Here is a 13,460-nt window from a genome sequence, read left to right on the forward strand (position 1 = left end):
TTGCTATCTTCATTACTTCTCTAGTTCTGCCTTCTTAGGCTGGACATGCCAGTGATTTGAAAAATCTATGTGTATCGATGTTGTTTTATTTGTGCAGAACACTGCAGTGTTAGATCAGCCAGCGGTGTTCACATAATAGTAATGCCTTTGCTCTTCAGTGCGCTCTGGAATTTAATTAACACCGGTGAGGATTAGACCCTTAAAGGCACTACGTTGTTCTTGAGAAGCAAATTTATCATCAGCTTGCTGATCCTGGTCCCTCTTCAGAACGACATGGAAGTCTTAAGTTTTCGGCTTGCTGTGAGCCACAAATAGCAAATGCTGAAAGTGTCAACTGGTGGTTATGGGATAGATAGATGTCTATGCAAATTTGAAATGTAGACATGGCTTGAAATGCAGACTAATATTAGTAAAATGGTATGGTTTTACCCCCCTATTAATGGACATTTAACTAGCATGGGAGAGCTAGGTAACAGCTGTGAGCCATGCATGGGAGAGTAATTTGACCTTTAAATGGTTTAGTTTTCTAGATACTAATGATTCTGGGCAAGTGCTTGGAGTTTTGTTGAGTTTTTTTCAGTAACGCTGCTCAGTACCTCACAATGGCTAGAATGTTCTTCCTTACTAATCTTGTTTTGTAATTGATGGTACATTTGGCAATGTAGTATTTTTCTTCTTGTGATGAAAAGGGGGTTGTTGAGTCCAGAGTTAGATATCTGAGTGGTTTAAAATGCTGTTTTTTCAGCAAGCAGTGCACTCACATGTACGTGTAAAGTAATTCAACCATTTACAATTTGTATGACATGCTGCTTTCATCAAAAACTTAGTTGTGGCATTTTTTTCTCTTTCTCTCTAGCTTCCATTTTGCCTGAAAGGTTCTCTGACTAAGGATTTTTGGTTCTCTGCTATATCTAAGGTCTTGGTTAGTTTGATTGTAAACATTGATTTTGTACTCGACGTGTGTAATCTAATTTCTGTGGCAGCATGCTGTGATTCCTTGTATGTGAGAATTAATTTTGGTGTGAAGAAAACAGTTACAGGTCAAAGGATACCTGAGTCTTAAAGTATATTTGTAACAGCGGTTGTGGTGAAGGAAGAAGATGTGGTCATGTTGCGTGCATCGCTTCTAAAGCTTTGTGTATGGTCAGCTAAAGATTTTTGTGGTGAAGGCAGTGTATTTCATATCAATATGTTGGTAAAAAAATTCTGTTTTGAAGACAAGGGGACACAATTTTTTGAAAACTTAAGTAAAAGATGTTTACAGCATGTCTACAAAGCATCTTTTGTTCCTTTTTTTTTTGACTTATTGTCAATATTTTGTAGTGTTATAACATCAATCATAGCTGCATGGAGAGCTTAGTGACTGTTCTATGGTTGAATAATTGCAGGATGCTTTTCTTTTTTCCGCCCATCCCAAGAGCTGGAAGGTTAGCAAAGGGAATGGGAGCAGGTGAATGAATTGCTCCTGCAGCGTTCCCACTGGATCGTACTTGGATCTCTTTTGCTGCAGCTACCAACTTGAGGCTGGGTAACTTTAAACTGCTTAATCTCTAAGTGTTAAGGCAAAAAAAAATTCATTTTTTCAGCTCTGCAGCCTTCAGGAGTTTACATATCGCCACTGTTGGAGAGGGCAGATAAGCAGAAGCTGAAAAATTTGTAAAGCATTTAAGTGCCTAAACTGACTGCATGTGGCTGACAGCATCTCATGCTTCTCAGAGATATCTTCAAGGATCCATTCCATATTTCCCCTACTTCCTCCTGCTCTTGCCTTTGTCCTAATGGGTGGATTTAGGAATTAAATAAGTTGTTTTTAAACCTTTACTAGTTAAGAGAAATATTCTGGTTTTATGAATATAACATCCTACGAATATTGTGGGATTTTTGAGTTTTAAAATCATCAAATCTGAGCCATGGCCTGCCGACAGTCTCCTGCTCCACCTTTATTTGAAAGAGAAGTGATGGTGGTGTCACATTTTTGTCTCTGCTACCCCTTTTGTATTGGCTAACTGGTGATACTGTATTCTTTTGGGCTTTCCCCCCACCTTTGTGCTTAGAGTCCATTGTACTTGCAGTGAAGAATTCCTTGTTATGTTGTCCACTATCACTTTTCTGCCATTCATCTGACCCTAGTTTCCAGCCTTGTCCCCCCCAGCTTGATAAATTCCTTGAGAGATGGTGCAGCTATTGGTGTTCTCCCTTACACTTCGCAAATTATTAGGCATATGCCTTGATTCTCTTAAAACCTAATAACATCATCTTAACTTTATTGATCTTTGGGAAAGACTTGGCCTTTTGCAACACCAAAGGTGTGTGGAGACACTTCTAAGTCCCTTAATGCATGGATTATGATTTTCTGGGTTTGGGGAGCTGCAAAGCTGTTCTGCATTACATCCCTCAGGAAGAAAATTGTAATAATGAATATATGGTCATATTTCCACCTTCTTGTGGTTAGTGATGTAGTAACTACTTTCACATGTGCTAGGTATGTCCATGTGATTTGTCTCCTGGACAGTCACCCCAGTGGTGACCTCTTGTGGGTAGGAATTTTTTTGTGGTGTTTCATTGTTCCTCTTCATATTTATTTTAAGGGGTTTTGCAGTTCCTAAGTCAGGAAGTTGAAACTATTTGCCCTTGCTGGCTCTTAATAATGCTACACTTAAGTTTGTGCATCTATCCCAGCTTTAAAGAACTACCTGTTGCTGTATCTGGCAAGGATACTTGGTTTCAGGTAGCATTTGCTTAGCACGCGTCAACAGTTTTAGTGATCCCAAGAGAATCCCTGCTATTTTTAGGAGCTATGCTGGACTTAAAGCATTTACAAAGCTTTTGATTTTGGGGTGGGGTTTTTTCCACTTTGAGATAGGTCCTCATGCAAAAACGGTTACTGATTTGATTTCCCTATATTCTGGTGAAAGTAACACTTCAGAGTTTAGTTTAAAATTCACACTACCGATGACTTAAGGCAGGTCTGGCCAATGTTCTTGAAGCTGTCAAGTTATACCACAATCTTCCCATGGCTGAGCACCACCAGCTTGTGCTGTACTGAGAAGGGGAAGGGGACCACAATGGTGATGAGTCCCTTGGTCCACTGCTTCACTGTGGTGATCTTGCTAACATGCAGTACCATCCCAGGACATCCTGTAAAGGTGGTCTCAGCAGCCTTATTTTCAAGTAATTGGAATTTCTGAACAGTTTTCCTTGCAGTATGTAGCTGCACTGGTGATACTGTAACATGTGCTCATGTAAGTGCTGCACTCGAACTGCTCATGGTTGCAGACTGGAAGGTTAGCTATTCTTATCTTAGTGAAATGGAGGCATTTCTGGAGATGTAATAAGATTAGTTACTGTAAAGTACAGGCGTTATGTCGTGCATTTTGTTTAGTTGTTTGCAGGCTAATGTGCTTTATTGATTCTCTTGATTTTGCTGTTTAGTGTGGCTGCTTTGCATGTTTTATCAAGAAAGGTATGGACAAAATCGATCTCAACACTTTAACAGTATTAGTTTCTTCAAGATTCTGCAGACATACTAGTGACAGAAAAGGAAAAAACAGGTCAAAGTTCACAGGTATCTGTCAGGCACCATTCTGTATTTTTGCCAACAGTGATGGCATTCTTTATCCTCTTCCTTATAAATCTCCTTTACCCTTTATGACGTGTTTTATATATATATTATTCTTTGTGAATATCAAGTATAGAAATCTGTGCTATGGATAAGATGATCAGAGGTGGTTCACTCAAGCTGCGCTTTTGTCCCTGTCCTCCTAACAGTACTCAGCATTTTGCAAAGTTGCTGCTCCGAGTCTTTGCTGATGATATGCTTTAGTCCCTAATGTTTTTTATATGTGTTTGTCTGGGCCGGTGTCCTGAGCTATGCTGGGACTGTCTTTTTATAAACAAATCTTCATTAAATTAATTTCTTCTTGAGCTTTTAATTTAGTTGTCTGGATGTTATTTTGTAGGCTAAAATTATTTTATTTAGTAATCCGATCCTACAATTTTTGTGGAGTTTCCCAGTCTGATAGTGTGCTTATCCACTTCCTTGGTTTAGATTATCTTTTTCTTAAAGTTTTGAGCTAAATAAGTGTAAACACTTACTGATGCATCTTTTTGGGGGGGTTGTCAGTACATCTCTTGCATTATCAAGTGACTCAAAGCATAATTGCTGAAGTGAAGGAAACTTTCAAGTCTTCTTAAATAGTTAAAATAATTCTCTACCCTGTCCCAAAGACCTCAAAGCTGTTAAAATCTTAAAAGAAATTGGCATGTTTTTACTTTTGGAAATCACTTCAGTAGAGGAGCTGGAAAAATGGAAACTGTGTGTTTGGTGTAAAAGCATTAGAAAAAAATGAACAGCTGAATGGTTCAGAAATCCTGGCTAAATACTCAGAAGTAAAATCTGCTGGGATGCTGAACCTGCCTTTGACGACAGCAGCTAGGATGAGACTTTCATTGTTGCATTTCATGTATCTATTTCAATCATATCCAATAAGCAATGAAGAAATACAGTAAGTGGGTTGTGTTGTGGTTCTTTTCTTGCTGTTGTTGATGACACTAGCCTGAATACTGTAAAATGATGAGACCTAATAACTGTGAAATCTTCCAATGTGGTGGCCGTAAGCTGTTAATCCAGTAACCACAGAATGTAACTTGTCAGTTACTGACTCCAGACTCAATGTAATGTATTTCTATTCCTTCTGCATTCTGACTTGGAAGTGGTTTGTTTGAAGTCAGAAAGCTGTTTAAAACCCTGACTCTGTGCATTTTAATATAAATATCCTTTCAACTAGATTTAATAACCATTTCAACTATTTAATAACCATTTACTGCTTTGTAACATAACCAAGTGTGAGAATGAAGAATATAAATAACTGTTGAACAGTATAACTACTTAAATATATGTAAATACTGTTAAAAGATACTAAGAATGACCTTTCTTTCCAGGAATAACATGTACAGATGCAAACCAGAAGCAAATAATTTAAAATTATTTGTCATTACTGAATCTGTTGATTTTTCCACTGTCTGACTTAGATGATTCCCTCCTTTTCAAACGTGGAGGCAGTCAGTATTTGGATTACAGTTGACCTTAGGAGTCTAACTTCTGGATTCAAGCCCCTTGTGCTTGTCAGTATTGAACAGGATGATGTGGTTGTTGGGTTTTTTTTGTCTGAAATAGTTCAAAGTTGTAAGATCTAAGACACAAGCCCATGGAGGTGGTTGAGGAGATGATGAAGCAACAAAACTCAGGAGAGTTAGTGGCCTTAGCATATGCCGAAACAGTCTGCTTTTACTAATCCTATTTTTGTGTAATCTTTTTGTGTAATCTCGTATGCAGTTAACCAATTTGACTTTAAGACAACAATATGATACTATTACTAATGTGTCCTTAGGGGTAAGCTGTTTTGTCTAGCACTGGTTACCAGGACTGGCATCACTGCAAGCTGTACTGGCATTACTTTGGAAGAAATGCTTTCCAAAGGAGGTATTTCTGGCAGTGACATCAGATAACGTTGTATCTTTAAATGCCTGCCAATAAGTGAGCTCTGTGTGAGTTTGACCATCAGTCATCTGAACAAGTTCTTTCACAGCTCGGGCTTCTTGAGTATCGTGACAGTTTGGTATGGCTTGTATCCTGGAGGTGAGGGGAATCAGGATGGCACCCTTCATGATCAGGAAGGCTGTAGGAGGCTGTGCTGGAGCAGGTCAAGCTTGGCATGGAAACTGGGTAAATTATAGCAGAGGTTTTTTCCCCATCCTCCTACCTTGTGGGCAAAATGCAGTTTTTCTGTAGTTAGCTGCTTTGCAAAGTGTAACCACAGTGACTTCAGAGGAATCAATGTCATCTCAGCATTTGGTCAGTGGTTTTTAGTGGCACAGTTTCATAATTATGAATGTCACTTAGTACAAATACCTCAGCTCTGCTTTTCCTAGCAAGCAGTAAACTGAATTTCCAAGGATCCCATCCTCTTGAGCTTATAATGAGTACTCGAGAGTGTGTACACATACCCACACAGTGTGCTTGCCTGTCCAGTGCCCAAGCATGCTGATGGGGTCAGGAAGTGGGGAAAAAGCCTTATTAAGCTGATCTGTTTTCCTCCTCTGACAGTGATACAGTTTTAATGGGAATGCTAGACGTAACCATTTCCACCAATGTCTTTAAGGTTTCTCAAGTGGGAAGTGACTCTGGCTTTGAATCTCATTGTAGGTTTTTTTTATATAAATTGGTCACTCTTACTAGTCAGCTTAAAAAATTCTGTTTTCTTTCAGATGGCGTGTTTGTTCTTTTGTGTTTAGGACAAGTTTCAAATTAATCATGAATTATATTTTCTTGTGAGTATTGAGGAAGAAAATATTGACCTGCTCTTTTCACGGCCAGCATAGAGGAACTATCTGTTCATCTTGGAAAGGCAAGACTTTGGCTTGGTCAGTGGCTGTTGATTGAGTTTGTAGGGTTAACTCAACTGTGAGCTGCCTGTTACTAGACAGCTGTTTGTTTTTCTGAGATTTCTAAAATGAGGATTTGGCAAAAATGAACACCTGTTACATGTGGTATGGATAAAAAGCCTCTTGAGGCAAGATAGCCTGCTAATCAATGTTGACATGTATGAGAAAAGCCATTATCATCTGTTGAATTTTTAAAGCTGTTTAACTCTCGCTTTATATTTCAGTAAGCTTAAATGTCTGTGAACAAGGTGCCTGCATCTTTGGGAGGGAACACTACTGCTTTGTGTACTGTGTTGTCAAGAGTGGACTGGTAATCAGCAGCAAGTCAGTGCCTTGATTTGACTTCAGTGGGTGGTGTTGAAGAGGTTTGATATAAATTCTTACTGAGAGTAAATTTAACTTAATGTGTTAGGTTTGGATAACAGTTTTTTTCATTATATCCCTTCTGTGCATGCACAATACCTTCAGTATGAAAAAGTTTCTGCAGCTACATTTTCTTATTTGGTAATATTATTCATAAAGCTTTGAAAATTATGTTTTTTTGGAAGCCAATAACTTTTTTAAATATTATTGCAGTACCTGCTCCCATCATCACTGCCACAACTGCTAAAATGGAGGTGGTTTCAGCAGAAGTCAACAACTTGCTCCCTGAGGAAATAATGGACACCGGTATAACTCTGGTGGAAGACGACAGCATCGAGGCAGTTATCGTGTCATCGCCTATGGGAGATTCTATTCCCATGGAAACAGAACTGGAAGAAATAGTGAACATAAGCTCCACCAGCGACTCCTCAGCTACGACTACAGTCACAGTCGCCACAGAATCGGTTACGGCACCCAGCAATCACTCAGACGACGCAACAGTGAACGCCACAACCCCAAAAGCTGATGTGAATGCAGTAGTAAAGCCTACCTTTCCAAGCGGCCTCCATAAACTTGGTGCTCAGACCCCTGTCACTATATCAGCCAATCAGATTATTCTGAACAAGACCGCCGATATTAAAATAGGCAATCAGAGTATTAAACCGGATGGGCAAAAGCTAATTGTGACAACTTTGGGCAAGTCTGGCCAACCTATTGTTTTAGCGTTACCCCACAGCCAACTCCCGCAGGCGCAGAAGGCCACATCCCAAGCCCAAGGTGGAGACTCCAAGGTACAAGGCCAGCAGATCAAAGTTGTTATTGGAGGTCGGTCAGAAGTGAAACCTGTTGTTGGTGTCTCAGCTTTGACACAAGGAAGTCAGCTGATAAACACTGCGGCTCAACCTTCTGTTTTGCAGACCCAGCAATTAAAAGCAGTACAGGTAAAGTGAGTTATACTGATGAGACATCTTAAAAACAATTTTGTTGCTTCAACTGTTGTCCATTTCCTTCACTGATTGACACACGGTTGCTTTTAGCCTTTGCATTTATTCCTTGGATTAAAAATACAACGCTGCTCTTAGCCCATGCTTTCACCTGTGGATGCATTTACCATTTTATGCCCTTTACCTCTAGCTACTGTCTAGAAACTTGGGATTTGCCTCAGAGAAAGTGAGCTATTAAAATAAACTCTCTGAAAAAAACCTTCCATCATTTCAAAAAGAACAGAAAGGTATATCTTATGTGCCTCAAATATAATTAAGCTTGTTAATAGATACTGATAGACTAGACGCTATCGTAAGCTGGACGCTTGAAGGTCTTGTTCCCAATCTCTGGCGTGAATCTCAAGATATTTGAACCCATAGAGAATCTACTGGGATCTGAAAATGTGTTGAAAAGACTTGGGTTATGACCCAAAGGGTCTGATTTTCATCTGGTATATGGCAGAACTAAATGTGAGTGATTTTGTGCTAGTTGGCAGTGAGGCAGAAATAAGACCTCATGACAGTGAAGGAAAAGTAGAACTCAATGCAGGGTGTTTATTTTACAGTCTAAACAAAATGAGAAATTTAAGTATGCTTATAAAAAATAATTTGCTGCATGTGAAAAATGACAAACTTAGCTGAATGGTAAGTTTCCCAACTAGTATTTCGTGGCAAGCAAATGTGAGCTACTCTCAAGATGTTTTAAAGCTGCAGATGATCCCTGCACTGATTTCTTTCTCCTTTTTTGTTGCTATGTCATACCAGTGGAAAATGTGTTTAATAATAGCTGTTTGAAACATGCCAATTTTCTTAAGTGACTTTTATTTTTGTGCCTTGATCATTAATGATATGGTTGTCATTATAGCTTTCAAAAAAAGCCTTTGCTCTTGACTCGGAACAGAAATGTTTTAAGAGTGTATCAGTTCCTGTTAATTGGCTTCAGTCACTTACTGCCAAGTGACAGATACTGGAAACTGAGGAGAATTACTTAGCTGTGATTTGCTTTTTCTTGAATGAGATGACCTGTGCCTTCAATGACTGAAATACAGTGACTTGGCAATTGACCTTTGCCGTTTGTCATTAGGAATTCTACAGGTTCCTTAATAGAAGCTGTTACAAACGGACTTGCATCCATTTGTAAATCTAGTTAATTGCAGTTTGAGTAAATTTGTTTTGTTGTGGTCTCTTTATTAAACCTTTGCTTTTATTTGCACAACAGATTGAATTGTTAATACTTGGCATTCCTTTTTTCCTATAAGGAGAGGAGGAAATAGAAATGCAAAGCAAGAAGGCAGCATTTAGTGGTTCTAAGTACCTGGTACTGCAAGGAAGATAATTACATTAGCACTTCCCAGACAGTGCTTTTCCCTGTAGGAAATCAGTGAAGTATCAGAGGGGTATATGAGGCTAGGCAAGATATTCATGGTCTACCCTATCCTGAATAGGAGGCAGCCCATGCCTTGAGTCCCTAGCTTAGAAAATGAAGTCATGCATTTACCCCATTATCCTGAACAAGCCTCTTAACCTTTCAGTAAGAGAAAAGGAAGCTGTGAATGCCTCCCTGCCTCCCAACGGTCTTGTGTAACTTATCTCTTTCTGGGCTTGTGAACCGAGTATTTCACATGCAAGGCAGCACAGCAGTTTGGTACTGAAAAGTGAATTGATAAAAGATTAGTTGACAAAGAGCTCTCTTCAGTTCTCCTTACATTCTCACTGTCATAGGGGCTTTGCAGGTCATCAGAGAAACTCAATTAACCTTGCTGTAATCCAGTTGTGACATTTGAAATCTCAGCACTTGAGAAAAGGCATAATTGATAGAGTTGAGCAAAATGTTCCTTGGAATCTAGCTCCCCGCTGTGTCTGCTGGTGTACTACTTTAGTCTAAGTGTGTTAAGCAGGAGTTTGGCCTTGCAGATGACTCTCAGCCAGATGTCCAGAAACATCACCATTGCTGTCGCTAAGCTTGTCTTGATGTGGTAACTGGTTCTGCATTTCAGCAGTTAAATCTATGTGTCCATAGCATCATTGCTACCACGGCAAGACAACTGCGAAGCCATCATTGTGACTTCATCTCATAATGGAAAAGTGCCCTTGTGCACTCCCGAACCTCAGAGCAAGCTCCCATTCCTAGCTCAGTTTCTTCATCTCCTCTGAAGTACACTGTTCTCTTCTTCTATTTCTAGAGTCCCTGATTTTTCATACTATATCAAATAAAAATTACATAGAGCTTGGCTACCTGGACAGGCTCCCATGAGTTTATCTAGAGAGTGGATTGTATATGTAGTATGTTAGCTCCTTTGTGGTAGCTGACTATGGGAGTATGCAGTCCAGCAGTAAATGCGAGGTGTGCGTGTGCCCTTTTTCTGTATGAATAGAACAGAGTTTGACAGCTGAAAGCAAAGTTGGGCCTCAGAAACTTGCTAGTTCATCTTGTTTAGTGGAGAGTGCTTAGGAAGACACAAACTGACCCTTTAAATAAAGATGCTGGCAGATAAATCTCTTTACTTCTGTAGGGGGAAGGTGGTTGGTGTGTCCTTCTAAATACAATAATTTTCTTATGGAAGAGCTTGTTGCCCCAGGAAATATTTTTGCAGTCTAATTCAAAGTAACTTGCAGGGAGCATGCTTAGCCCACGTAGGCAGAGGAACAATGTTAAGCTTCTTGTGATTAGTACAAGTAATGGCAAGGGCTCCAAAGAGCTTGCTTTTTCTGAAGCATCAAACAGGCAGTCTGTCATCTTGATTATTTCCTCTGGCTTCTCCAGTCACTAATGAAATGGGTAGTGAGTTTCCCACTGTTGCCTAGAAGGCTCTCACAGGTGGCTGGGGTTATCAGCTCCAATGGCAAAATCCAGCAAGTACGGGCAGGAGTACTCTGCCAGCACTTTGGGGACCAACATCTGTTGCTCACCTATAACCAACCACATTTGAGTTTTGCCATGTTTCCTAAGCCTTGGGGGGGTTCATTTGTTTGTTAGACCTCCTTCTTTGTAGACCAACAGTTCACCCAAAAAGCAGGGAGAAATTTATCTGAGGAGGGTGTTTCAAATTGAGTCTGAGGGAAGCAGGGCAACTTGTGTTGACCAGCTATAGTTTTGGGATTTTTACATTTTTTTTCTGAAATATTTCTTGTTAACAGGGAAGGTAGTATTTTATGTGTATTCATGTAAGTCATTTAAGCATATTTATTGACCGCTACTGGGAAACAACTGTTGTTGTCTAGAGCTGTGTGTTCCTACTGGATGTTGATCACGTTCTAAGACAGACTTTGCCCTCGCTTCAGAGAGTAAAAGCAATAGCAGTTGAGTTACAGTAATACCTTATGGCAGGATAAGATTAATTTCAGCAGAACAGAAATCTCAAATCAAGTAGATGAAATGTGGAGAATTTAAGAGAAATTAAAATGTGTGCTAATTTGCAAACAAATTTACTGATAAAATGCCTGCTCATCTGTTAGCTGTGTATGTGCTAAGGCAACTGAATCCTTGAAATGTTAAAATGGCTTTAAGTTAAATTTCTAAACTGAGCTTTGAATAAAGCTTCCTTCTTTAAACAACTTATGTTTCAAGGTTTTAGTTAATATATCTCCAAAAAGAGGAGGTGGGTTTTTTTTTCTTCTGTTTCATTTTAAGCCTTGACTGTTGTATGCCACCTATAAAGCAGCTACCCATGGCCTGGGTGCAGCATATTTGGGCAAATGACCTTCACCTGCAAGAGGGGAAGGTCTCTGAGGAACACTTGTACAGTAACTATGGAGCAGCACATGGCTTCCTTTAAATGAGGTCTGGTTTTGGGCACTGCTGGGTGTCAGACCTGCTCATTGCCAGCTTCCCTTGGCTGGGCACCGCTCTGGCACACAGAGTCAGAGTTTGCTTTCCGTGGGGGGCTGGAGGGCTCCAGTTTCATAGCAGTGGGAAGCCCTGGCTTCCCTGGCCGTGCTGTGTGTGTGCAGCTGGGAGCTGAAACAGCCTCACACGTGCTCTTTGTGGGGCAGCTGGGGAATTCATTATGTGCTACTGAACACTTCGAATGTTTTGGCATTACTGCACTGTAAAGGAGGTGTTTTCAGTCAGCAAATTCTATAAATAGTGTTTTGTCTAGGAAACCATAATATTCAGCCTACTCAATTGCTTCATTTAAGCACTCACAACTTTCTCAGGCTGTTAAAAGTAGCTGTCATCTCTGTATCTTTGCATCTCAGTGAGATTTCTCCAGTTAGCTGCTTGAGTAACGAAGGTGGCTCTGTGCCTTTGAGAGGTGGCTCCCCACATGGATGCCCATGTGGTGCACCTCTGATATTGATGGAGTTGGTGGCTGGTGCCCACCAACTGGCTGTTGGGTGGGTGGTAAGGGCTTGAGTAGTGCCTTGCAGCGTGCTCACTCGGACTTGGGGAAGATTCTAGTGATAGTCCGCATCTGCAGGCAGCCTCTGCAGTCAGCAGGTTAAAATAGTCTTTGAAAGAAGTCAACCTCTTAATTGAACAATTCACCAGCTGGATGCTGGTGTATAGAAACTATTAGGATAAAAGCACCTGGTAGTTAACTTCTGTCAGTGTGGAAAAGGGGAAAGAGTCTTGTTTAAGACTTTGAAGACTATAAAACCCTGTTTATAAAGATTTCAAGTGATCTGTCTCATCAGATTGCACATACATGTTCCTGGTCCAGTTATGTTTCAGGAGACTGGATCACGGAAGGAAAAAAGACTCCCTTGTGCCTGGATGTAGCTAAATTGTTCTTGGCTAGTGAGTACCCAAAACTTTCGGGGACTGATGGTCCACGTACTTTTTGAGAACTGTTGAAGAAGGCTGTTTCCCTATTTGCAGAATAAAAGTGTGCTGCTATGTCAGAATAGGTCAAGAGATGTTTCAGAGCAGTAGTTTTCAAATCACTCAAGGAACTAGTTTTGTCATGATTGGCTGAAAAAGAAGAAACTTTTTTAAAGCTTCAAATATTGAGAGTTGTGCATTTAATTTTAATTTTTATATAGACCAATGGCAATAAGAAATAATTTCACATCTTGAAGATGAAGTATATTTACACAGAGCAATATCTTACGAAAAAGCTGTAAGGGATTTGGCTGTCGTGCTCTGGTGGCTGGTTTTCTGAAGTGACAGGGATGATATCCTAGTTCTCTCCATAGTGAGAAATGGGGGTGAAATGCGAGATAAGCAACTATTCTTCTAATTATGTGTGTGAGTATTGCCCTTTTTATTTTCTAATGTACTTAACAATACAGTAATTTAGATCCAAAATGCTCAAGTTACATTAGATCTTTTTTCCTTCATCTTTCAGATTGCAAAGAAGACCCGAACCCCAACTTCAGGCCCAGTGATCACCAAGCTGATCTTTGCAAAACCAATCAATAGCAAAGCAGTTACAGGGCAGACCACTCAAGTGTCACCAGTCATTGCAGGTTGTACTACTTTGACTTGTTTTGCTTTACCTTTTTCTTAAAGGCTGTTCAAAGAGATGGTGATAGTAGAAATTTGTCTGTCTCGATTTTACTGTAGTTTCTGTTGAAGTACCTCAAGCAATTGAAAACAAAATATCAGCAGAAAATTTTGTGGGTAGAAGCAGATAAATTCAGTTGTTGGTACCTTTACACTTTGCTCGTTTAGAATTATCTTTGGGACTGCAGAGTTTGATCATTTAGCTTTTACTGTAAGATGCT

The 13,460-nt window shown here is 39.9% G+C and overlaps 1 protein-coding gene across 6 annotated transcripts in view; it reads left to right on the plus strand.

Moving 5' to 3' along the window:
• LIN54 (lin-54 DREAM MuvB core complex component) overlaps positions 1 to 13,460 on the plus strand; it is a 41,309-nt gene that overhangs the window by 9,297 nt on the left and 18,552 nt on the right. For 5 of the 6 annotated variants that reach the window (XM_074823902.1, XM_074823907.1, XM_074823906.1 and 2 more), the window contains exons 2-3: positions 7,021 to 7,748; positions 13,082 to 13,202. In XM_074823902.1, coding sequence (XP_074680003.1) covers positions 7,056 to 7,748; positions 13,082 to 13,202 — 814 coding nt within the window. In that variant the 5' untranslated portion in view covers positions 7,021 to 7,055. Of the gene's footprint in view, positions 1 to 6,684; positions 6,810 to 7,020; positions 7,749 to 13,081; positions 13,203 to 13,460 lie in introns of those variants that run through there. The other variant, XM_074823904.1, reaches the window with a different exon arrangement.

The sequence above is a fragment of the Strix aluco genome, chromosome 4, assembly GCF_031877795.1.
Source record: "Strix aluco isolate bStrAlu1 chromosome 4, bStrAlu1.hap1, whole genome shotgun sequence".
Taxonomy (NCBI): Eukaryota; Metazoa; Chordata; class Aves; order Strigiformes; family Strigidae; genus Strix; species Strix aluco.